This window comes from Mastigoproctus giganteus, chromosome 5 (assembly GCF_048544385.1).
Source record: "Mastigoproctus giganteus isolate SK-2022 chromosome 5, ASM4854438v1, whole genome shotgun sequence".
Classification (NCBI taxonomy): Eukaryota; Metazoa; Arthropoda; class Arachnida; order Uropygi; family Thelyphonidae; genus Mastigoproctus; species Mastigoproctus giganteus.
In genome coordinates, this window is record NC_143579.1 from 156394190 (window position 1) to 156421767 (window position 27578).

The following is a 27578-nucleotide window of genomic DNA, read 5'->3' on the forward strand; positions in this document are numbered from 1 at the left end:
TACTTATTTATTACAATTTTAACCTTACTATTCTTCTGAGCTACTGGTTACGCTATGATATTCCCTGCGCAGTATGGTCATAGCAGCCCTGCACCAATAAATCCCACCCCAACAATATTCCCTCCAAAATACTGACACACAGGTAAATTTACAGCCACGGGTACATTTTTGGTCGAATAATTTACGAATGGGAAGTGCAGTTATACAATCCATTGATTTAAATGTTTGATATTATGAAAAATAGTATGCTACATGAATACTGCTTCAGCAATTGCCAATTCTTTTACTTTGGATCCGAATTCAACTTTTCGAAAATAACTACTTAATTTTGTTGAAGAAGCTGCAGCTGATAATAACTGTTTATGCTTGTCAGAAGAAATATGCCTTGTGATATCATTCTTTCCTCCCAACGCAATCGAAAACTCCCTGTTGCAAATATTGTAGTGTGCATTGTGCTCAATATTTGATTTAATATCAACAGCTCATTCATAACTAATTCAGATTTAATATTACTTTCATTTTAAAAATACAAATGCAAATAATGCAATTAATTGATATGCATTTGTTTTTGTTATCCAAAGTTACAGTTATCAAAAACTGCAGCCAATAAACAGTTAATCTAACCCTAAACTTCAATCACAAATGACAGATGTGAGATGGCTGTTTATGTGGTCAGCCAGCACCATCTATGAGACAAAAGATATCACAATAATGTAGAATAAAATAAAAAAAATGCAAAATCGTGATTCATGATAACTATGAAGACTACATGTTCAATCTGGGACACTTTGCAATATGGGGCAAACGACTTAAATCCGGGAATGTCCCGCATAATCCGGGACATCTGGTCACTTTAACCATAATGAATGTTAGTAATAATTCATTATTTATAATGAAATAATTCAACCCATTGACATGAAAATTTGTCACAAAGATTCCTAAAATATTCTAAGTAAGCATTGAAATTTTGAAATGGATCAGAGCTCCTTTTCCAAATATATATTTGCAGAATAACTGAAATGAAAATTAAATATAGTTATTTTCTTATTAATTAATTACTAAGGTTATTACTTTATAGAATACTTAATAACACTCTATAGTTTTACATTCTCATTGTTTAGTTTAATTACAGCAGTATAATATTTAATACCCTCCTCCTCTGTATTCTATTTTTATTATTAAGTCTGTTTTCTCACTCTATATACTGTGTTTGTGCATATATCTTCACAAGCAACATCATGTTCATGAGTCTTGCATAATAATACACGCGAAGAATGCTTAGACTGTCTAAAGCTAACAGTACTGATTGAAACCACTTTTAATTTATGAATATCTTTTTTCCATACAAATTGTATGGAAAAAAAAAGAAATAAGAATAATTACTGGATTTCTAAATGCTTGATTTTAGTAAAATTTGAGATGCCTTCACCAATCTTTCTGTTTTAACCAAATATAAAATTTTATGAAAATCTTCCCACTGGGAGTAGAATTATTACATATGAATGGATGGACAGATAGACATGGTGAATACAATAGGCACTTATACATTTTTTCTAATGCACCTAAAAACCGGTTTCAGACTAATTTGGCCACCTTTGATGGGAAAGCCTTTCTCTTTGCCTCCAAGAGTGCTGTGATTACGCAGTAATCACAGTATACTGATATGGGATTTACTGTGTAATTACAGTGTGCACTCCCTAGGTTCTTTTATCGGCAGATTCTTAATGCATGGAGAGTCATCATCATCAGCCATTTTCGATCCACTGCAGGATGAAGGCCTCTCCAGCAACTTTCCAGTTCCTTCTGTTTTGAGCACTGGCCATTCATTTACTACCCACAAACTCATGAATTTCATCTATCCATCTCCGCCTTTGTCTTCCAGGTTTTCTTCTAGCTCCTCTTGGATACCATTCTGTTATTTTCTTAGTCCATCTGTCATCATGCCTACGAGCTCTGTGTCCTGCCCAAGATCATTTTGCATGAAGAGTAGCTGTTGATAATTATCATCAGGAGTATTTCTTTCTGTTGTTGCCTCTATAACATGCTGGTGTAGAAAAACAGTCATCCACTAAATACACAAGTCTTGCTACTGTGTCAGTGGACAATTGACATGGTCCTGTCAATATCTGGAAAGTTAAAATCCCCTATTATGAGAAATTCTGATTTACTCTTTGTCTGTATGGTTAGTTATACTCATCACTGTCATTAAGCCTATAACACATTCCTACTTTCATATTTGCTTTCCCTATACTTGTCACGTCAAACTGACTCAACATTACACTGGCCACCCTTGTCGACTGGATGCACCATCTTAGATTTTGTGGCTTCTAGACTAAGAGCATATCTTCTCCCCCCCACCTGTCCTGTCTGTCCTTTAAATTAATTATAAAAAAATGTTAATTTTTTGTACAGTGTTGTTTGATGGGAGGGGACCCCTGATGCTGCAAGACCTGTAACACTATACACTATGCTCTTTCTTGTACCCACTGTACCTCCTGTATTCAAATTCTGCATCCCTTATTAGCATTAGTGGCGGCATATGATGCAAGAAAGCAAGCTTATAAGGCATCAGCAAAAAAAACTATCTCCCATTTCACCTATTCATTCTCTCCAAAGTTTGTCTAGTTCTTTTGAATTTATTTAAGCTAAGTATCAACTTCCACAACAACACATGGAAGTTTGTTCCAGCAATCAACCACTTGATGGCTAAAGGCAAATTTCTGCACATCTATTCTGCAACTATTCTTCCTCAATTTGAATTGATGCTGCTCAAGTGCATAATCTGAGCAAGAGGAAGAATCCCATCAGCATTGGGCTTTCTTAAACCATTAAAAGCCTTAAACACCTCAATCAGATCACCTTGCAGGTGCCTAGTCTCCAGGTGCTGCAGTTTGTGGAACTGAAGTCTTTCTTGGTAAGAGCACCCCTTTGTTCCCCCACTCACCGATCTCTTTTTGCCCATCTCTGTACTCATCCCAGCAGCTCAACATCCTTCCTAAAATGAAGCCTCCAGACCTGTATACAGTACTCAAGTGTGGCCTGACTATTGCCTTATACAGAGGGATCATCACATCCTTATTTCTGCTAGAAAAACGTCTGAATGACATCATGTCTGTGTTATATTTAGTGTCTGCATCTGACTAGTACTTCAAATTTATCAAAATTTTTACTATGCTCCTAGCACTAGTGTGCAAATTTGCACTTTTTTTTTTTTACTGCTGTATGATCCAATAGAAACAGTACAATAACCTTGCATCTGCCTGTGGCTGTGATTGATTTATTAGTCTGTGTATCTCCCCCAAGCTAGCAGTTTTCTGACCTACTTACCTAACCAAGTAAATATATTGGCTGTGTTAGGGTAATTAAGAGTAAGAACAGGCGCATGTATACTTGCATGTACACCAATGCTAGAAGTATAGTAAATAAATTTAATGAATTTGAAGTGCTGATCAGGATATTAAAGGCAGATATTGTTGGCATATCAGAGACATGGTGTCACACAGATATAAGCAGTGCAGAATTGGAATTTGGGTAGTATAATGTGTATAGAAAGGATAGACAGGGTTGGAAAGGAGGAGGGGGGTTATGTGGTTAGTTAAGAAACGTAAAAAATCTAAGGAAGTGCATCTACTTGATATGGGTGGACAATGTAATGTTGAGTCAATTTGGTGTGACACAAGCACTGGGAAAGGGAAAATGAGAGTAGGAGTGTGTTATAGGGGTACTGACTCTGATTAGTACAACGAACAATTGTGCAGAGAAGTAGAGTGGGCCAATAAATCAGAATGTCTTGTAATGGGGGATTTCAACGTTCCAGATATTAACTGGAACTTGTGGGTTCGTCACTTGCATGCTAGCAAGGCTTTTGTGGATTTATTGGAGGATTGTTTTCTACAGCAACATGTTCGAGGGGCAACCAGAGGGAGTAATACTCTTGATCTGTTTATCAGCAATGATTATTCATGCATTAAGAATTTTCAGATAAAGGAACCATTAGGTGACAGTGATCACAATGTACTGATGTGGGCTTTTACTTAAGGATGTAACTACCAACAAGGGTAAAGGGAAGGGCTTTTGTTTACGAAAAGGTGACTACAGCGGTCTCAGACAGTTTTTGAATTCTATGCTGTGGGATCAACTGATGATATTTAAAACAGCGAATTCTAAATGGGAAGCCTTCAAGGAATTAATCTTGGAAGCTACTAGGCTTTCCATCACAACTAAGAAATACTGTTCAAGATTTAGACCTAAATGGATGTCAGATGAACTAATGAGGCTCATGGCAGAGAAGAAAAATGTGTGGGATGCATATAAATTATCATCTAACACAGAAGCCTATGGCAGATATAAGCTAGTCAGTAATCAAGTCAATAAGGAGGTTAGGCAAGCGAAGGCTGATTACGAGAAATCCTTGGCAATGCATGCAAAGAGAAACAACAAAGACTTCTTTACTTAGGTAAACTCTAGAAGGAAAGGTATGAATCAAATTGGTACACTTGACATTGGCGGTTCGACTGTTGATGATCTTGCTCAGATAGCTGACAAACTGGATGAGTGTTTTGCATCTACATTCACACATGAATTCTGTAAAGAAGGGTAGGACAGAAGTTTACTAAATTCTAACAGGGAGCTAAATGATTTTGTAATAACTGAGTGCAAAGTTGAGGAGAAATTGCTGAAGTTAAACATAAAAAAGGCAGCTTGTGCAGATGGAAGCTATCTAGTTATATTAAAGTAGGCAGCGAGGGAGGTTAGCAAACCCTTAGCCAAAATTATGAGAGCATCTTTAGATTATGGGGAAATCCCCTGGACTGGAGATGTGCAAATGTATCCCCAATTCACAAAGGGGGTTCAAAGGGTGACACAAATAATTATACACCTGTTAGTTTAACTTCTGTTCTGGGGTAAATAATGGAATTACTGGTTAAAGATGTGATTCAGGATCACCTAGACAAGACTGCAGTAATGTTCAGACACAGCATGGGTTCTTTAAGCGGAAGTCCTGTCTGACTGATTTGATTGGATATTATGATGTGGTCACAAAGGAACTGGATGCAAAAAATAATTTTGATATCATATATTTCAATTTCAGGAAATCTTTTGATACTGTTGCACATGGAAGACTGCTTTACAAATTGGACTGGTATGGCATTAAGGGCAAGTTGCTGCAATGGATAAAGGGATGGTTGAGTGGGAGACAGCAGAGGGTTGTAATAAATGGACACTGCTCTATGTGTACTAATGTTATTAGTGGAATTTCCCAGGAATTGGTGCTGGGCCCATTGTTGTTGTGTTTTTATCGATGATGGTATATCAGGTTTAATGTCCAAGTTTGCAGATGATACAAAGGTTGGCAGTGTTGTTAATGATAGTAAAGACAGTATGCTACTGCAACAGGATCTGGAAAAGTTAGGCAGATGGGCTGAGAAGTAGCAACTAAAGTTTAACATTGACAAATGCAAAGTACTGCATATGGGTAGCAGTAACTCAAGAGAAATGTTCCAACTGTGTGGTACTACACTCAGGGAGGTGGAGAATGAAAAAGACCTATTAAGTTTTGTCAATGATATATAGCAATTTGGCTAGCAGAGACAAGGAGGCGATTATCCCCCTGTATAAGGCAGTGGTCAGGCCATACCTTGAGTATTGCGTATTGCGTACAGGTCTGGAGTCCTCATTTTAGGAAGGATGTAGAGTTGCTAGAACGAGTATAGACAAGGGCAACAAGATTGGTGAGAAGAACAAAGGGGTGCTCTTACCAAGAGGCTAAAGTTCTACAAGTTGCAGCAACTGAAGACTAGGCACCTGCAAGATGATCTGATTGAGGTGTGTAAGGCCTTGAATGGTTTGAGCAGGCTTAATGCTGATGGGATACTTCCGCTTGCTCAGATTAAGAACCTGAACGGGCATATATTCAAATAGAGTTAAGATAGTTGTAGAATAGATGTCCAGAAGTTTGCCTTTAGCCAGTGGGTAGTTGATTGCTCGAACAAACTTCCATCTGTTGTTGTGGAAGTTGATAGCTTAAATAAATTTAAGTGTGAACTAGACAAACATTTAGAGTGACTGGATGGGTGAAATGGGAAGTTTTTTTTTTTTTTTTGGCTGATTTTATATAAGCTTGCTTTCTTGCATCATATTTCCCCCCCCCTTCTATTTAAATATATCTCATTCCTATAAAAACATCCATTTTTGTTGATAGTTTATGGCTGCAGTGCTAATTAAATATTTTTAACTGAAATTATGCCTATATCTAGAGTCGCAAAGCATATTATCCAAAGCAGTGAGGATACTGGGATATTTCTCATTCCTACGAGGTATCCTCATGGGGAGGGGGAAGAGGATTTGCTGAAGGCGGTTCTACAAAACAGGACTTTATTGCACATGCAGTGTGTGGTATGTATGCAGACCTGACTTTCGCTGGATATCATGCCGAGAGAGAGAGAGAGAGAGAGAGAGAGAGAGAGAGAGAGAGAGAGAGAGAGAGAGAGAGAGAGAACAGAACAGAACAGAACAGAACAGAAATTTAGCATTTTCTTGGATGAATTTGAGTGATAAAGAAGAGGGTTGTTTCTCTGAGAGGAATTAAATTAAGGGAGTTAACAAGTACTCAGCTATCCGCTTTAATAGTACCGTTCCATACCCCTCGTGCATCTGGCTTCATGGAGGAATCATCATGAGTGGGAGGTGCTGGTTCCACAAGAGGTATCCATTCTTTTCACTCTATGGTCAGGAAAGAGGGGAATATTTTAATTAAAAAGGACAGGTTGAATAGAACCAGGGTGTGTCTGCCTAGGGTGTATGATATTGTAGAACAATATCGCCCGCTCTTTCCCCATCTTTTAAGGTCACAAAAGGTGATATAGTTGTACATGTTTTTTTCTATTTCTACGAGGCTATGAATTTTTGAGCATCCTCTCATAGGGCTGATATTTTGTTTTCTGTATCCTTCTGGTGAGATTATAATAGCTTTCTAAGAATTTTTATTTTTTTTGATTTTAGTTGTATCAATTTTAGCAGTGTAAGTGTAATTTCTTATGCTTATTGATAAAGCTCTTTACTATTTAATTTATAAAACAGTGGTGACCAACCTTGTTTGTGAATGAGGGGCTTATTGAAACTTGAGGTAGGGTGCAGCATATGCATGTGCCATATGCTTTCTTGCAATGGTGACGCTTATAGGTACTAACAGAGTCAAACATTTTATTTTAGTAGAATTATTTCCAAATGAAGACAGAATATCCATACACAAATGGTTTACTAAACAAATGATCAATAATGTGTCACTTTATTATTTTTTTTTTTGTGATTTGAGAGGCAGATGAATTTGCAACTCTTTGTATATGCAAGCCTCGTAAAAAAACAGTCATAATGGTATCAGAACAAACATGCATATTCCACATAATTTCATATTCTTGATATATATTGTTTTTGCCATCTCTGCATGGAAGATAAGCTTGACTAAAGACAAAATGTTACAATATTTCTTTTGATACACCAAGGACCATTCAGAATTCTTTATGGATTATACATAACTGTAACTTGGATACCATTGCAATTAAAGAAGTAACCTTTTGGAATGTTTGAATAAAACATAATTTGTGTGTGATAAGTACTTTAATATCACTAAAGCTGAGATTAATTTTTAAAAGTTATAATTTCATGCTTTTTTTAAAAATTATTTCAGGAAAATCTTTTGACTATGATTTGATTGTGATTGGAGGAGGATCTGGTGGACTTGCATGTGCCAAAGAAGGTAAATTAGAGAGAAAAAAAAGTTTGTTTCTTAAATAAGACTTCTGCAGTTAAATTATATTGAAGTACATACTGTAATGTTAGTGCCCTTCTTTAATATCTTACCTTAGGTAATCTCATCTTGATTGGTAATGGAGGATATGAATATATTAAACTGAAGTTCCATATTGGAGGATCTCATTCATCTTATTTTGGACAGTATGATCAAAACACACAATCATTTTGTTCCACATGTCGCCACCATCCCATTTAATTTCCCCAGTTAAGTGTCTGCTATGGTCATCCTTCCATATTACAAAGTATATTGAATAATGTTTCTGATGTTGTTTTTCATGGCATGAGTGTAATTTAACCTTGCTTTTTTATATTTTTTATTGTACATGTATATACATGCACAATAAAAAATAAAATAAAATTTTTAAATATAGAATTCCACACATTTTTAATGAACAACTTAGTGATATCTCCTCCACTGTCAAGATGTCCCAATTTCTTAGCTGAGCAGCACTGTGTACTGTGCTGTGCTAAAAATCATCTTTTTATCACCTTAGTTTCAAAGGCCCTTTTTCCACTGAATTTCAAAAAAAAAATCATTAAAATACTTAAAATTTTTAAGTAACCTAAAAATTTTTAGGTTACTTAAAAATATAAGTAAAAATATACATACTTAAAATTTTTAAGTAACCTAAAATGAAGCTTCTTCAGTGTAACCTAGATAGACTTCAGGGATGGTAAGAAAAATGGCAGCTATGCTTTAATCCAGCATAGTGTAAGGTATTACACCTGGGGAACGGTAACCCAAAAATAACTTATATTTTGGTGGAGTTGAACTAAAGCCAGTAGTGGAGGAAAGGGACTTGTTGTTTGTTTGTTATTTGGTTTTTAGGAGCATTAGCAAACTAAGGCCATTTGCTCCAGGCATATGCGATGGTCATTCCCTGACCTTTCCGCATCCTCTGTATTTGGTGGCCACGGGCTTCAACCCCGGTCAAATCAAGAAGTGTGTGAAAGAGACTTGGTTACAATAATGTCACACCTGGAGTTCTCCGAGCATTGTAGACAGGTTTCTTGATGATTTCTCGAACATTTGCTAGTAGAGATAAGGATGTCATAATCCCATTATATGAACTGTTGTTAGACCACACTTGGAATATTGTGTTCAAGTATGGAGACCACACTTAAAGAAAAACATTGTGCTTCTAGAAAGGGTCCAAAGATGCCTTGCCTTGTGAGATTGGCAAAAGGGCATCCATATGAGGAAAGACTTTGAGAGCTTGGAAACTAGGCATCTTAGAGGAGATTTGATTGAGGTGTTTAAGGCCCTGAGAGGCATAAGTAAAACGAATGAAGACGAAATTTTCACGGTTATAAATGATTTTAGAACTAGGGGCCATAATTTCAAGTTACAGGGGATGTTTAGACTGGATTGCAGGAAGTTTTATTTATCCACTGAGTTATAAATTACTGGAATAAGTTACCTTCATGGGTGGTAGATTCGAGCCCTTGAGCCACCAAATACGGAGGATGCGGAAAGGTCAGCGAATGACCACCGCATATTCCCGGAGCAATATGGCCTTAGTTGCTAATGCTCCTAAAAACAAAACAAAAAAACCAAATGGGTGGTAGAGGCTGACAGTTTGGGGAAATTCAAAGGTCAGCTGGATGAATAGCTAAATGTGCTTTTGGTAATTTAGATATTGATATAGAAAATATTGTCTTGAAAACATATGGTCATTATTCTGTTTCAGCTAAAAGAAGGGATAACCTTAAAGAATTTCAGTTTCCTGAAACAGAGTTTAAGGAAATTAAGGCACGTACTAACTAGATGACTTTCATTACAACCATGTAGAGAACAAATTTTGCTTTCATGGAAGGCTTTGAGCCTTTATTTTGTAAGCAAACCAAAAGACTGTTCCAAACAGCTTTTTAAAATCCTTCAAATTAATGAAAATTCAACAGAGGCAGAGGTCCTTATAATTATAGAATTATGTTTACTTTTCTCAATGTATGTGAACGAAATAATTTGCAAAGCAAAAAAAGAGTCTGAAAAGAATGAAACTTGTGACAGTGATATTTTTTATATAATGAATGATCTAAAAAATTCACTGAAGAATTGCCTTATCAATTTTTTGGGTATTAAGTTCATCATCATTTTCAGAAATTAGACTCTGTAATTAAAAGAACTGTAATAAATGATTTCAAAGCATTTTATAATGCTGCATTGAAATATTTAGGAAAGAATTTTAATGAAAATACCCCTTTTTTGGAACTCAGAAAATTAAGCTTTAAAATGATTGTCTTAACTATGACTCATTTGTTGAAGTAACAGAATATTGTAAATTAATAGAACTAAAGTTGGATATGAATGATTTTGATGAGGTTTCAGCACTAAAAACAAATTATGAAACTATGTCAACTTGTGAAAAATTTAAAACTTTTTTGAGTACTTCAAGTCAGTGGCATTTAATTTTGAAAAGTGATGATTTTAAGCTTTCAAATATTTTCAAGGTCATTTTGTATGTTTTTTCGGTGCCAGGGACTTTGGCAAATTCAGAAAGGATTTTTAACGTAATAAACTCGAAGTTGAGGGATGGGCAAAATATATGTTCAGTTTCACTCATAAAAAACGAACTAATGATCTACTTCAATTTTAAAGATAAATGTTTAGATTTTATCTGAAAAAATTAAAAATGTGCCAAAGTTCTTAAGGCTGCTTGAAGTAGTACAAAATATGCTTAACGTGAATGATTTGTAACTATTAAACCAGTATGTTTTTTTTTTTTTTTGCATTTTTTCGCCTACCTAAAATTATTTTAGCTTGATGTCAATGAATGCACTAAACTTGCATTGAAATATTTTTCATGCTTTTTATATCATCCATATCGTTCATTATCCTTATATATCAATCCATATCCTTTCCCATAGAAAGCCATGGTTTACCATTAAATATTTCAAATTCTAAATTAAACTAAAATTTGCAAATATTTATAGTCAATATGAAAACTATAATTTTTAAACCAAAATCTAAAAAATATAAACAAAATGTTTAATTATTAACTTGAAATCATTCATTTTTCTGTTTTTGGGGTGGGAGGGAGTGGATGAGAATTGGAGAGTGGTAGCATTAATTATTTTTGAGTGTCCTTTAATTCAGTCTTAGAAATTTGGCATGTCCTTTAATCCAGTCAGAAATCTGGCATGTCCTTTAATCTAGTCAGAACTCTGGCAAACCTATGTACGACACAAAATTTGAACAGTTAACAATTTGAAGTTAACTAGTGTTGGTCACAGTTGTGTTGGATATCTTTAATGATCATATTTCCTTAACAGTGCTTTAACCATAGAAACCATATCTTTAACAGTGATGTGGTGATAAATGGTGCCTCCGTAGCCAGGTGGGAAGGAGCAGCAGTGGGTAGAACACGCTTCTTGATTAGACCAGGGTTCGAGCCTGTCACCACCAAATACGGAGGATGCGGAAAGGTCAGGGAATGACCATTGCATATCCCGAAGCAATATAGCCTTAGTTGCTAATGCTCCTAAAAACCAAATAACAAACAAACAATGTGGTGATAAAGATATCTTTAACCATATCTTTATAACTATAGAAACCAGCTTGACTTTTGTTACTCATGTTTATAAATCTCATGAACATAAATGTTCTTTTTTTTAAGCTTTTCTGGATTAGTTCATACTTTATAAAGGGGAGGGGTTATTGTACAATCAAGTGACAAAATTGTTTGGTGGCACTCCTGATAAACTTGGAAAAGTTTATAAGGTTTCTTGCATAGAAAAGTTTTATTTTGTACTTTCATATTTTAATCTGATGCCTTGAGAATATGTTTACTGTGGGAATGAATGGCTCATTGAACAACTAGTTTATTTTTATTATGACAGTTGTTAGGCATATGCAATGTATTTATGTGAAATAATCAATTTTTTTTGTCCTCCTTTATTTCTTTTCCTACAGATTTTTGGAAAACAGCATAATTTTTATATTTTTTTTCCCCATGCAGATTTGACTGTGTTTGATGTCGTATGTCATTAGATATCATAAGTGACAACTTCATTCATTAATATGCTGTTTTCGAATTTCCTACTATATTAAAATTTTGTTTACGAAGGAGACATTTTGTGGCATTGTATATGAGAAATATTAATATCAGCTTAAGCTCTTAAAGATTTGAAAAAAATCAAGCAACCTACCTTATGAACTAGATTATGTAAATTATAAGAAAGTGTGCAATTATGGATATGTATTTATGCAATACTTAGATATATTTATGTAGTGCTTATAGTAGTACTGAGTTGTTAATTAAAAAAATAACTTAGATATATTATGGAGTAAATATATCTAAGTTATTTTAAAATGGAAGAAATAAAACTGTTGTGAGGCAAAATATTTAGAGACACTGGATGTAAAGCAACAGACACTAAATAGCTAAAATCATTCAAATAAGTTGCCAGATGTGGTATTTCTGTTTTTTGAAATATTTAACGTTAATGTTAAATATAATAGCTTTCTGAGGGGAATATATTGAGTTGCTGTCTTTATTTCTTGTTGCTGTTTTGTGTCACATAAGGTTAGTGTTGTGTTGGTGGATTGGTATACAGTGATATTTCCCTGTTTAGTTTTCTTTCAGGTTGCAAGTAGCCAGAAAAAAACTGTTCAATTGGCTTTTTAATATTGGGCTACATTGGGCTTGTTATTCTGCATTTTAAAAATTCTAACAATTTTTATATTCATGCTGTGCCATTGCCTTTCATCCATTTGTGCTGATGGTTCTCCCCCTACCTCACACCATCAGCAGATAAGATTTTATTCATATCATCTGTTACTTTCACTGTATTCTTTCAGGCCTTTCCTTGACTTTCCACAAAATACAAAGCAGTATGATTTATAATTGGACTTCTACTGATATTAATAGTAATTTTTTTTTTTTTTTTTTTATAAGGCTATTATTATACAGGGTGATTCACTACCAGTGCGACAAACTTGCAGGAGGTGTAGGGGGTACAAAGATGAATCGGAATCACATAGCATTGCAGGGTCCGAAATGCCTTCGTCATGCGGTAGAGGACGTTGAACGGGAGGTCGCGTGAACAGCGATCCCTCTGGAAGTTAGCACTTGCGAACCGGTTCCCGAGGCAGTAGGATGGACGAGTATTCAAATGTTGAACTGGCCGACATGCACCTCGCGTATGCAGTTGCGGACTGTAACGGGTGTGCCGCTCTGCGCTTGTACCAGGAACGTTTCCCGCACAGGCGTGCTCCTCCTCATACGATTTTTGCACGTGTGCACAGAAGGTTATGTGAGACTGGTTGTTTCACGAGAGGTACCATGAATCGAGAGCGAACGACGAGGACACCAGACAATGAGGAGAATGTCCTACGTCTTGCAGAAGGCAATCCGAGTAAGAGTACTCGAGCGATAGGCCAACGATTGGGTAGTTCCCAATCCACTGTATGGAGGATACTGTCAACAAATCAAATGAGTTCATACCATCTGCAACATGTCCAATCATCGGAGCCTGCGGATTATCCACTCCGGAGGACTTTTGCTACTTGGTTTCTTCAACATAAATGGTTCGCAAATGCTAACTTCCAGCGTGATCGCTGTTCACGCGACCTCCCGTTCAACGTCCTCTACCGCATGATGAAGGCATTTCGGACCCTGCAATGCTATGTGATTCTGATTCGTCTTTGTGCCCCCTACACCTCCTGCAAGTTTGTCGCACTGGTAGTGAATCACCCTGTATATCTTTTTATGATATTAGATATCATAATTTAATTAGCATGTATTGATCATTTGTACTGTGAACATGTTAGTTCTGTTTATGAATAAAGTGTATATATTGTATATTATATAAAAGTGTATATTAAATTGTTTAATAAGTAGTCATTTTTATTTTTAATGCCATTAAATATTTTTATTTTAAGCTGGAGCTCTTGGCCAGAAAGTAGCAGTACTAGATTATGTGGAACCATCTCCTCAAGGTAAAGCTAAGTTGATGATTAGTGAATTAGTAAATTGAAGATACATTTTTTTGTGCATTTGGTGGTGCCCAGCAGAATTTCTACTGCCGTGATCTTAAACTTTCTAATGCTGTGATCTTAAACTTAAGGTAGAATAAATTTCCTTAACTGTGAGTTGTCTTGAGAAGAACTTCTTGTAATATATATATTATAATTTTAAGTTATAAATTCATAATTACTGCAAAAACAATTATGAGAGAGAGATAGAGTGAGTGAGTGAGAGTATCATGGCTCAGGATGGCATGGCTGATTGGAGAATTGCTGCAGGTGATTCTTCTGTAAATCGTATTTATTGTATTTATCGTGAAATGCATTCTAGAAGATTGCATTGCAGATACTTTCTTGTATGTCCTGGATGCAGGTAGAGTGAGGAAGTTAGGCATAAACTGGGTGTTTTGTTGGACCTGATAGACTACCCGAAAAAAAAGGGGTTAATACCTTTGTCTTACTGATGCATCTCTTCTTGGGCTAAGATAACTTGGGGGCAGTTTTAATAATACTATTTTATCTGGACTAGAGCAAATGCAGTACAATATATGGTATTCATTTATTAATATATAATAAAAGTTTTACATATATACTATATATAGAAATAATTTAAATAAATGGAAGTAATTATAAAAATCAACAAACATTCTGACAGAATAGCATAGATATATATGGTGGATTTTTACCAGTTTGAAATTAAAGTACGCATGTTAGCTAGTGAAGAAAGTTCTTTTTTAATGATACAGTCAGTCCTTGTATAACATGTGTTTACACTACACGAATTCGATCATACACTATTTATAAATAGGGGAGCAATATCGTATATAACACGAACCAAATTCACTTATGCACGATTCACCTTTGTGTTTACAAGAAATGGCAGTCCAATGTGGAATCACCCCAACTAAACACAACACAATAGGAATGAAGAGAAGATTCTGAAAATGTATTTTTGTTTTTTATATCAGTGAAGGGGAAACACATTTCACCCTAATAACGTAAAAACCCGCACAATTCCAGCTATTGGTATTATCATAAATGCAATTAGATCGAGTTTACTACCAGTTTATAACAGATTCCACTAGCAGAAATGCAACTGGAAATTGTTTTTATTGTTTTATGGTAGTGATCTCCAGAAATGTGCATTTAGTAAAATGCGAGCTAGTGAGGTGTTAATAGTGTCTTTCACTTTACGGTATTGTTTATTCAGTTGTTACATGCGCGCAGCTTTGTTTATGTGTATCAAGCATGCCTTCTCATTTTGTAATTTTTGCTTTATTCCCTAAAAATGAATAAAATTCTTAAAAGGTGTGAAAAGGAAGTGTCCTGGTGAAGACACTACAGATTCGGAGAGAAAAAGAAAAGCAATATCGATAGACAGAGGCAGACTGGGTTAAAAATTCTTACCAGGGAAAATTTGTAGTGGCCTCATTCTAGTGTTTATGGCCAAAATTACACTGGCCTCTATTGTCTTCGGGCCTCCGGCCAACCAGGGTTTCCCCAGTAAGGCTTGTGACCAGTCCACCTCTGTCGATTGAGAAAAAATATGAAATCTAAATGAGGCAACGCCGATAATTAGAAAGAATGCAGAGAAAATAAAAACAACTTTCATAGCAGGAACAACTCAAAGTGTAATAAAATCCATTAGATCAAGACACAAAGAATTGGAAGAGATGGAACGGCTGTCATCTGTCATCTGGAAGATCAAACAAAGAAAAAGTTTGCTTACGATAGAAGCAAAAGCATTAGCAATATTTTATTATCTAACAGTCATAATAAAATACTTACGTATTTTATTATAAATACGCAGTAAATAGTCTTGTTTGGTAATGTTTTGGTTATAAATGTGTGTTCAATCTTGGGTGGTGGGCATCTGACCATATTTTTCCCATAGGGCCTGTTATTTATATTGCACGATTTTGCATTGCATAATGGTTTCTAGGAACACAACTATTGTGCTATATGAGGACTCACTGTATTTGAAATTTTATATTAAAATGTATAAATTTAAATGTAGTTTAAATTGTTATGTACGGAACTTTTTATAACATTTTGAATGATAACTTACAACATTCACTGAGTAATAAAGGATTAGTCAGAATTTAACAGTGTGCTATTTTTGAACAGACTACTGTGACTGGCATTCTAAAATTAACCCAGTTACCTGTTCATACAGTACAACACATTAGAGTTCATTTGCAGAAAGAGGACACAATAAGTGGTAAACAAATGGCATAGTTATCAAGTGATTACTTCCTACAAATGGCTGGTAAAACGTCGCTTGGGTCACTACATGTAAACACACACACAAACACAAACAAGGTAATACTCATATTGGATCATTTAAGAGTGTAGTCCAATAAAAAAAGGAAAAAAAAGAGAACTGAAACATCATGGATTATATAGCTCTATCATCTGTTATGATTCAATAAACTGAAATTGTGATTCTAATATGAGTTTTACACACCAATGTATAAAGGGTTTGGGTTTTCAGGTTTTGATTCAATAAAGTGGCTGATTCAATTAACCAGTGATTCCTATAAGCAGAACCCACTCTGCTAAATTGAATTGTTTTCTCCAGCTAAAAAAACTATGATAAAGTAAAGTAAAAATTTCTGCTGTGTACCCTTTAAATTCTTTTCATGTAGAAAAGATAAGAAGAAACTTATGAGACTCATCAATCACTTTTGTCCAACTCTATTCCCAAACCTCTCTTTTTTGTGCATCTGTCTGCAGGGAGGGAATACCAGGCACAGAAGATCTGGTTCCACAAGAAGTTGGAATTCTGGGTGACTCAAATTGTCAGAGAAACATTTGAACAAAGGCACCTGGAGATGGAATCTATCCAATTATATTGGAGGAAGCAGTCAAAAACGTGAGAAAACATTTAGCTACTATAATTGAACATCTTTAGGTTTCATGTGAAATCCCCATAGATTGGAATTGTTCAAATGTCTCCTATTCACAAGGGTGGCTGAAAGGATGACAAAGGATAAATTTGGCTTATGTGCCAGGTTGGCACATAAGCCGAATTTGGGTTTTAATACAAGATCATCTGAACAGGAATTGAACTATAAGGGAATCATAGCACACTTTGTAAGAGATCAGGTTGACATTGTCACTGAAAAATTGGATGCAAAGAATAATTTTGATAACATCATTTACTTTGACTGTAAAGCTGTTGATACAGTCACATATGAACAGTTCTGGTATAAAGTGAACCAATGTAGCATTAAGGACAAGTTGCTATTATGAATAAAGGGAAGGTTAAGTGGTAGGAGACAGAGCAGGGCCAAGGATTCCAGTATGTAAAGCAGTGTATTCTAGTATGAATATTGCATATAAGTTCGGAGATCCCATAGGAAAGGTATGTATCAAAGTGCAATAAGATAGTCAGGGGCATAAAGGGGTATTCTTATGTATATAAGAATGCCCCTTCATGCTCCTGACTAATCTTAATGCTATTGGTGTTAATGCTATTGCTAATTTAACAATTATACATTATACGCACATTAATAGTATTGTGCATAAATTTTATTTGATTTATGGTTTTTATTTAGGACAGGATGCATTTCAGTTATTAAGGCCGGACTGTCTGCTTAGCAATTGGTGTGCTGGCAGAGGTCGGTTACCCTGTTGTTACATGTTAAATTTAAATTGCTAAAATAATTATTACAAGACAATAATAGGTTAGTGGAAATAATAAGGTAAAGTTAGGAGAATTTAAGGAAAAAGATTAATGAAAAATTAGGGAACAAAATTACATTCTTTCACACATCTCTCCGCTACTTCCCCAGGGACTTTGAGCAGACAGATAGCTAATATTAAAAGATTGTCTTATGCATACCCATTTCTGTAATCCCAATAACAGTTTTACTACATCTTTATCATATTAAGTTTTTAGTTTTAGGTATATTTTTAATTTCTGAAATCCAAATTATTTGGTGTTAACAGTAAACTGAGATTAAGGCCCAAAGCCCAATGGGTATGTATCAATATAATGCCCATTTACCTGTAACCATTATGGACTGTAGTTGGTACCAAAAGCCTTAAGTCAGCTCAACATTCCAATTTTATAGATAACATAGAATAAAAAAAAAAAAAAAAAAAAAAAATCAATAAGTGTTAAAAAATTTAATAAGTGTTGTTAAATAAATCCCTATATGCATTTACCCCCAATCTTAACATCTTTTACATATGTAATTCTTAATATTCTTATTCTTAATACCAGCAAACAATAATTAGATCGATTAATTAACTAAAGTACAATTACTTTTACTGACAAACATGCTAAATTAGACTAGCTTTTTGTACCGACCACAGTCCACAATGGTTACAGGTAAATGTGCATTATATTGATATATACCCATTGGGCTTTGGGCCTTAATCTCAGTTTACTGTTAACACCAAATAATTTGGATTTCAGAAATTAAAAATATACTTATAATCTGGTATACCTAAAACTAAAAACTTAATATGATAAAGATCTAGTAAAACTATTATTTAATAAATAAATATTAAATAATTATTTAATATTTAATAAATAATAATATGACTTCTTATTTATTACTAAATAAGGCAACGTCATATTTTGGTCTGCTAGGCCAAGTAGACTAATATTACATTAAATAATATACTGACAGCGAGGGGGGGGGGGAAACTCCCATATTTGGAATTAAATAATGCTGAATTAGCCAAGCTCTCTCTGTGATATATTAAAATGTAATATAAGTTCAAAAGGCGTATATGAGAAAAGATGGCAGTTTTACAAAGCTTTAGGCCTTCTTCCATGATAATATAGTAGTAGTCGCCACTTGTTACTCATTTGGAGAGGGTTGTGTTCGGGTCCTATCGGTGACTGGACGAATTTCTAGAGACCTCAATAAGAAGCTGTAATTAGCCAATCTCGGGTGGGGGAGCAGGGTGTTTCCAAGTGAGTTAGTTACTGCGAACACACAAAGATAATACATGGTGGTACAATATGGTCTAAGTCGCCGATGCATCTAAACCCAACAACACAAAGCTCTGAATAATAATATTATTAAAAAACAAATATGCTTATAAATATCCAAACTTACTCTACAAGTAGGTGATCGCTGTATTTCCCTTCAATGTACACCTGGTGGAAAATTAATGGCCAGTTGGTATATATGAAATAGTAATACAGTGCTAAATTCTTATGTTTTCTGAGCTGGGAACTTAACTCTTTCTCTATGACTTTAATCTTTCAGTTTGCTGTTGTCTTCAGGAATTAAACCAAAAAACACATTGGTCCTGATATATAAGAATTTTATAAGTGGATAGTGCATTGAAATTGTTATATTGGTAGTTAATTCTTAATACTGTATATCATGCTTTTTTTTCGTATCAAATAAAATTTTTAAATACTTGTTCCATTCAGTAATTCTATACCTTTGAATAATCATTAGGTTGCTCAGCCTAATTATCTTTTAATATTGGTTCAACTAAATAATAATTGGAAGTTTGTTTTTTTATAGGTTCTGTATGGGGACTAGGTGGGACGTGTGTAAATGTTGGTTGTATTCCTAAAAAACTATTTCATCATGCATCTTTATTGGGAGATTCTATTTCTGATGCTAAGAAGTATGGATGGACAGTACTAGAAAATCCAAAACATAAGTGGGAAGTGTTATGTGAGGCTGTTCACAATTATATAAGATCATTAAATTGGGGCCATAGAGTTCAGCTAAAGCAAAAGTAAGTAGCATATATACTATCAGATTTTGGCTTCTTTATATGTAAATAATTAGTTAAACAGCAAAACTAGTTTAAGTAGTGCAAACTTCATGCACTGCCTGGAGTAGCCTGATTTCTGTTGCTATTTTGAACCCTTGCACATTAGCATTAGTAGAAGCACACAATGCAAGAAAGCAAGCTTATGCAGCATCAGCCAAAAAAAAAAGCTCCGATTTCACCCATCCATTCGTTTCAAATACCTGTCCAGCTTAGCCTTAAATTTATTTAGGCTGTCAACTTCCACGACCAAAGATGGAAGTCTGTTCCACTAACCAACTACCCGCGGGCTAAAGGCAAACTTCCGCACATCTATCGTACAACTGCCTTTCCTCAATTTGAATTTATGCCCTTTCAGGTGATTATTCTGAGCAAGAGGAAGAATTCCATCAGCATTGAGCATGCTCAAACCATTCAAGGCTTTATACACCTCAAACAGATCACCTGGCCGGTGCCTAGTTTCAAAACACTGTAATCTGCAAAACTTAAGTCTTTATTCATAAGAGCAACCCTTTGTTCAGTTTACTAATCTTGTTGCCCTTCTCTATACTCGTTCCAACAGCTCTACATCCTTCTTAAAATGAGGCCTCCAGACCTGTATACAGTACTCAAGGTGTGGTCTGACCATCGCATTATACAAGGAGATAATCACCTCCTTATCCCTACTAGAAAAATTCCTGTATATCATTGACAAGACACCATGAGCTACTCTTGCAGACCATCTGCACTGCTCAGAAAACTTCATATCTGCATGCACAATTACCCCCAGGTCCTTTTCATTCTCTACCACTGTCAGTGTAGTACCACAGAGTTGATACGGTACTCTGGGGCTATTGCTTGCCACATGCAGTACTTTACATTTGTCACTGTTAAACTTCATTTGCCACCTCTCACCCCATCTGCTCAACTTTTCTAGATCCTGTTGCAGCAGCATACTGTCATTAGTGTCATTAACAACTCTGCCAACCTTCGTAGCGTCTGAAACTTGGATATTAAGCCTGATATATCATCATTAATATCATTTATAAATACAGAAAACAACAATGGACCCAACACTGAACCCCGAGGGACTCCACTAATATCATTAGTCCACGAGGAGCAGTGTCCATTGATTACCACTCTGTCTTCTCCCACTCAGCCATCTCTTTATCCTTTATCCATTGCAGCTATTTGCCTCCAATGCCACACTGTTCCAATTTGTGCAGTCTTCCATGTGCAACGGTATCAGAATCCTTTCTAAGATCCAAATATACGATATCAAAATTATTCTTTGCATCCAGTTCCTTTGTGACCACATCATAGTATCCAATCAAAATGGTCAGACAAGACTTCCCCTTAACAAACCCATGTTTATATGAGCTATAAGCGAAGTCTTGCCCAGATGATCTTGCAATGCTTCTTTAACCAGTGCCTCCATTAATTTTGTTGGACAAGAAGTTAAACTAATGTCTGTAATTACCTGTCTCCCCCTTTGATCCTTCTTTGTGGATCGGGTCACATTCTTGGATTCAGGGGAGGTCTGTGTGGGCTGGATATGTGCAATTGTATCCCTAATTCAGAAAGGGGAACAAAGGGTGACAGAAATAATTACAGACCCAGGTACCTTTCTTATGTTTAATTTGAACAATTTCTCTTCCACTTTTCTTTCAGTTATTACAAAATCATTTAGCTCCCTCTTAGAGATTGATAAACTTCTGGCATCCCCTTCCCTAAAGAATTCCTCATGAGTGAATTTAGATGCAAAGTACTCATCCAGTTTTTCATCAGCCTAAGCAGGGTCATCAACAGTCAAACCGTCAGTATTGAGTGGACCAATTTGATTTATCTCCTTCCTTCTATTGTTTACACAAGTAAAGAAGTCTTTACTGTTTTTCTTTGCATCCTTTGTGAAAGATTTTTTGTAATCTGTACCCCTTCACTTGCCTGACCTTTGATTGGATTACAGATTAGTTTATATCTACCATAGGTTTCTGTGTTGCCTGATAATTTCTATGCATCACATGCACTTTTCTTTTTTGTGGATTAGTGTCATTAGTGTCTAATGAACTAGCTTTGGAATAAGCTAGATCATTAGACACTAATGATCTAGTTTCTCCTTCTGCTTGAAAATTTACTCATATCCAGCCAGTTCCTAAAAAGGGGGACAAATCCCTACCATCTAGCTTCATCAGCTCAAATGACATCCATTTAGACTTGTAACTTGAAGAGTATTTCTTAGTTGTTATGAAAAGTCTAGTAAATTCTAAGATTCAATCCTTGAACATTTCCCATTTAGAATTTGCTGATGGTAACATCAGTTGGTTCCACTGTGTAGAACTTAAACTGAGGTCACTGTGGTCACCTTTACAAAAGCAAACCCCCTCCCTTTAAAATTGATGGTAGTTACATCTTTAAGTAAATCCCAAATCAATATACTGTGATCACTACCACCTGGTAGTTCTTTTATATGCAGATTTTTCTGGTCCTTGAGGTTGTTGCAGACATTTTCACAGATATGCGAGACAAGCTGTACTTACTACTTTGGAGTCTAAAACGCTGATGGAACTGATATTCAGGTGATACCCAAGTCAAGTGGACCCATTTTTGGTGACGGCTGGATGGTCTGTGACAGCTAGATCCTCTGCTTGCACCTTCACGATGGTGGGACTGTTAGTAATCCCAGGTATAACCCTCATGCGCAAGTACACTGTGGGTGAGCACCCAGGTGTGAACCAACGTAATCAGGTGTCGAGGTGTGGTGCCCACACCACATGGAGGAATGCTGCCCCTCTTTTTTACCAGGCAATACTAGGTGGTGGATGACTCTCATCAACTGGTGCAATACCACCACTTTGCTTATTGGAGGCTTGAAATGGTAGAACCCATGTTTAGTCTCCAGAGCTAAGTTCCAGTCAACCCTTCCCCATCTCTTCCATCATGCAGTATGACTGATGACTTTTGAGGTTATGATGGACATCATGGTGAGATCCAATTTTCCTTACATTTCTAATCTTGCTACCTCTACTCTGCCAGCTAGTGACTGGAGGGAGTCCGAGTAGTGTGTATGCGGGAGGCATTGTCGAGGCCACGTTATGTCACGGATCCGAGTATATTCTTACCATGCTAGCATTCCATTTTTCTTTCAACTCATGTATTAATGATCTTGGTAAAACACCTCCCACCATTCCCAACACACTCCATTCAATGCCTTCTGTGGTCTTCCGTCAAAAGGATGTCAGAAGGATTCTGACGAATCTCGATGCTAAGAAAGCTCCAGGTCCTGATGGTATTTCTCCACTTGTTGTCAGAACCTGTGCTCCTGAACATACTCCTGTTCTTTGCTGCCTTTTTTAATTTTCTTATTCCAAAGCTAGATCATTAGTGTCTAATGAACTAGCTTTGGAATAAGCTAGATCATTAGACACTAATGATCTAGTTTCTCCTTCTGCTTGAAAATTTACTCATATCCAGCCAGTTCCTAAAAAGGGCGACAAATCCCTACCATCTAATTATCTTCCCATTGCAATTACTTCTACTCTTTCTAAAGTAATTGAGAAATCATTTAACCACCAACTCTTACACTACCTAGAACCATTCTGTCTATATCAACTATGGATTCCATCAGTGTCGATTCACTGGTGATATTCTGGCTTATTTTACCCATTTATGGACAAATTCAATGGCAAAGTTCGGTGAAACATAAATAGTTGCTCTTGACATCTCAAAGGCTTTTGATCGTGTTTGGCATAAAGGTCTTCTAAACAAGCTTCCATCTTATGGTTTGCCAACCATTTTTTGTAATTGGTTATCCAGTTTTCTCTCTGATTGCTCACTGAGTGTGATGATAGATGGCTCTTTGTCTTCTAACTTCTCCACTAATGCTGGTGTCCCTCAAGGTTCAGTTCTTTCCCCCACTCTTTTCCTCTTGTATATTAATGATCTTCTTCCATTGACTGGAAATCCTATCCATATATTTACCGATGATAGCACATCACATTCCACTTTCCAGTTTGAGAAACCTTGCACTGCTCAATCAGCTTCAAATTCTCGAATATCCGCTACCAATTCCTTAAATACCGATCTCCAGGTAATTCTTCAGTGGAGCAAAGACAACTTAGTTGATTTGAATCCTTCTAAAACTCAGTCTTGTCTTATATCTTGCAAAAAGGAATCTTCTGCATCTTTGGTGACACTCCGATTTCTAGGCAAGATGATATATCTCTTTTGGGGATTACCCTGATTTCTAATCTCTCTTGGCACAAGCACTTTACAAATATTGTTTCCTCTGCATCTAAAAAACTCGGTTTTCTCTTTCGCTCTTGGTGTTACTTTTCTTCCAAATAGCTGTTCACTCTGTACAAAATGCAAATCCACCCTACCATGGAATATTTTTCCCACATCTGTGGCAGTGCCCCCAAAACCTTTCTCAGGCTTCTAGATTCCATTCAGAAGAGGGCAGTTAGGTTAATTAATGACTGCTCTCTAAAAGAGTCTCTTCACTCGCTGCCTCAGACGTACTGTTTCTGCTGCATGCCTTTTCTACAGATACTTCCATGAGTACTGTTCTTCTGAATTGGCTTCTATAATTTCCGCTCTCTCTTTCAAAACAGTCTGAACATGTGCAACCACCAGCCAACATCCATTTACTGTCCAACTTCAAACTCACAGAACCAACTTTTCATCTTCCTCGTTTATTCATTCAACTACTGTTTTCTGGAACAACCTTCCTTCATATGTATTTCCTGAAAATTTCAGTCTACAGAAGTTCAAGTCTAATGTCAACAAATATCTTCTCTCGTCTTCTCAACCTCCAACCCAAGCATGTACTAAGTGCTATACGCTGGGTGATTACTGAATTATGACCACCCCTATGAAAACTGAATGGAACCCGTTGACCACGTGAGGTACGAGAGTGAAGAGTTAGTCGATGTATGTTTCATACATAAGGTGTCAGTGGTTCAGTAGATAGTAAAATTCCAAGCGTGATGGGTAAAAGGAAGGATTTATTGGACTTTAATGAAGGTCAGATTGTGCTCAACGAGCTGGCGCCTCAATTTCCCAAATGGCTGAATTGGTGTGGTGTTCGAGATCCTGTGTAGTTAAAGTGTACCAGGACTGGCATTAAAATGGTCAAACAATGACTCAACGGCAAAACTACAAAGGTCAGTGAAAGGTTGATGTTAGAGGTGGAGTGTTGTGTCTGACGACTCATACAGTTGAATGGGCGCAGCAATTGACTACCCAATACAACATGGGCCAACCCGGAACAATATCTGGCATGACCATGCATCACACGCTCGCACATATGGGCTATACCAGCAGAAAATCCCTATGGCATCCTCTCCTAACCAAGGTTCACTGGCATATAAAAGACTTGCCTGGTGCAAAGAGCATGCAAGTTGGACATTAGAAAACTGGAAGAAGGTGTGCTGGTCAGATGAATCACATTATTTACTCCACGCTATGAATGGTTGTGTATGGATTTGGCGTCAACAACATGAGGCTCTTGATCCACATTCACGTATCAAAAGTGCAGGCCAATGGAGGCAGTTGTATGGTGTGAGGCCTGTTTCACGTACAGGATCTTGGACCCCTGGTGCATGAGGACCAGTGTATCAGTGGTCTCCACTATCATCAACTGCATGCTGACTGTGTACACCCTGCTATGTTGCACTTTTTCCTGAATGGCAATGGTGTCTTCCAAGATGACAATGCACCGAGCCATTGGCACTTGTTGTGCAGGAATGAATGGTTTGAGGCACACAATTCTGACTTCCAGCATATCGATTGGCCTCTGAACTCCAGCAATATCAATCCCATAGAGCACTTGTGGGACAATATGCAAAGGCATATCAGGCGTATGGATACACCAATCATCTCCATACCTGCATTGCTGACTGCATTACACACAGCTTGGTGGTTGGCCATACCTCCCAAACGCTTCTGACATTTTGTTGAATCGATGCCACGTCGGATAGCTGCTGTACTGAGGGCAAAAAGAGGACCTATGAAGTATTCGGTGGGTGGTCATAATTCCTTCAATCACTCAGTGTAGGTTCTAATTCCTCTCATGTTTGAGGTTTTCGTATATAAAAAAAAAAAAAAAAAAGATTATTAATGCGAACAATCATTGCTGATAATCACATCAAGAGTATTACTTCCTGTTGTATCTCTAACATGCTGTTGTAGAAAACAGTGATTCAATATATCTACAAATTCTTACTTATCTCTGAGCGACCAACCTGCAAATTTCAGTCAAAATTTCGAAAGTTAAAATTGCCAATATTAAGACATTCTGATTTACTGGCTCTCATGATGTTTCTTTGTACAGTCGTTCATTATAGTCGTCAGTCATTAGGCCTATAAGACACTCTCACTCTCATTTTTTCTTTCCCAATGCTTATGTCACACCAAACTGATTCAACATTTCTCTGGCCATCCATGTCAACTGAATGCACTGCATTAGGCTTTTGCTTCTTAACTTCTCACCTCCCACTCCTAGCCTGTCTGTCCTTTCTGTATACATTGTACTCCCAGTATTCAAATTCTGCATCCCTTATATCTGAGTGATGCCAATCATATATCTGAAATCCAAACAATGTCTTCATTTGATGTCTTGACTAGTACTTCAAATTTATTTATTATACACCTAGCATTGGTGTACAAGGAAGTATACATGCACATGTTCTTATTCTTGGTTACCCTAACACAGCCCATGTATTTACTTGTTTCATGATGACTAGCAGTCCTTGAAAACCCCAGCACCTTTCTTTCAAGGCTGCTGCTCATTTCAATAGAAGCAGTGCAAAAATCACTTTCTCTTCTGCCTGCAGCCATTGTTAATCTATCAGTCTAAAATGCTTAGTTTTCTCTATTAAGCAATAACCACTAAACTACTAAACCTACAGGGTTAATCAAAAATACTGTTTAAATCTATTATATACAGTGAAACTTCCCTTTAACGGACAGCCATGGGGAACGAAAATGTGTCCATTAGAGAGAAGTGTCCGCTAACAAGAAGTCTGAGGGAGAAAAAAAAAAAAAAAGAAAGAAAAATCGTTAAACGTTTAATGTTAAATTAAAATATAAACAGATTTTGAACGATATTTTTGTAAATAATATACAATTACATACACAAGAGATAAAGAAAAATCGCTAAACGTTTAATGTAAAATTAAATTAAATTATATACAGATTTTGCACAATATTTTTGTAAATAATATACATACAATTGTGCTATGCATATTATGACTTTATCTTAAGAAAAATACATACAGTAATAACTTATTTTCTTCTGCACCTTCTTCCGGCTGATAATTTTGTTTTTCAACATTTGTTTGGAGTGAAGAAACCATCGAAAGTCCTTCAGTAAGAGCGCCTCCATAGCCAGGTGGGAAGGAGCAGCAGTGCGTAGCACACGCTTCTTGATTAGACCGGGGTTCGAGCCCGTCACCACCAAATATGGAGAATGCGGAAAGGTCATGGAATGACCACCGTATATCCCGGAGCAATATGGCCTTAGTTGCTAATGCTCCTAAAAACCAAATAACAAACAAACAAACCTTCAGTAAGATACTTCAGCAGCGGAAAACATTTTTAAACGATTGATTTGTATGAGCGCTTCTTCTATTTTCATCGGTGGTTCATCGTTAATATGTTCTTCGACATAATGACCTCCTTCCATTTCTTCATCCTCATGAGGAACTTCTTGAAAAATATCGATGATAATGTCGTTGATATCTATAGCACCATCTTCTGTAGTGAGGTTCGAGTCTATATCTTTGTAGCCAGGGTCATTTGTAGCTGAAGTATCGTACATTATCAATAGATGAAGTTCTTGTTCTTCTTGGTGCTCCACATTGCTGTTCACAACTTCAATTTTTGAGTTTGAGAAGCCAGACTTTACAAAACAGTTCACGACAGTTTGTTTTCTAATTGCGTTTACTGAAGAGGAAATCCATTGAATCGCATCTAGAATGCTGATTTTCTTTGCAAGGTCACTCGCACATGTTACATCGTTCATGTTTGCAATGAGGTGTTGTAGGCGTCTCCGTAGCCAGGTGGG

The 27578-nt window shown here is 36.3% G+C and overlaps 1 protein-coding gene across 1 annotated transcript in view; it reads left to right on the forward strand.

Annotated features, from left to right (window-relative positions):
• The window catches only part of LOC150085781 (thioredoxin reductase 2, mitochondrial-like), a 143996-nt gene that overhangs the window by 12468 nt on the left and 103950 nt on the right, over positions 1-27578 (forward strand). The window contains exons 2-4 of the mRNA XM_090373483.1: positions 7688-7756; positions 13697-13753; positions 19279-19498. Coding sequence (XP_090229609.1) covers positions 7688-7756; positions 13697-13753; positions 19279-19498 — 346 coding nt within the window. The remainder of the gene's footprint in view (positions 1-7687; positions 7757-13696; positions 13754-19278; positions 19499-27578) is intronic.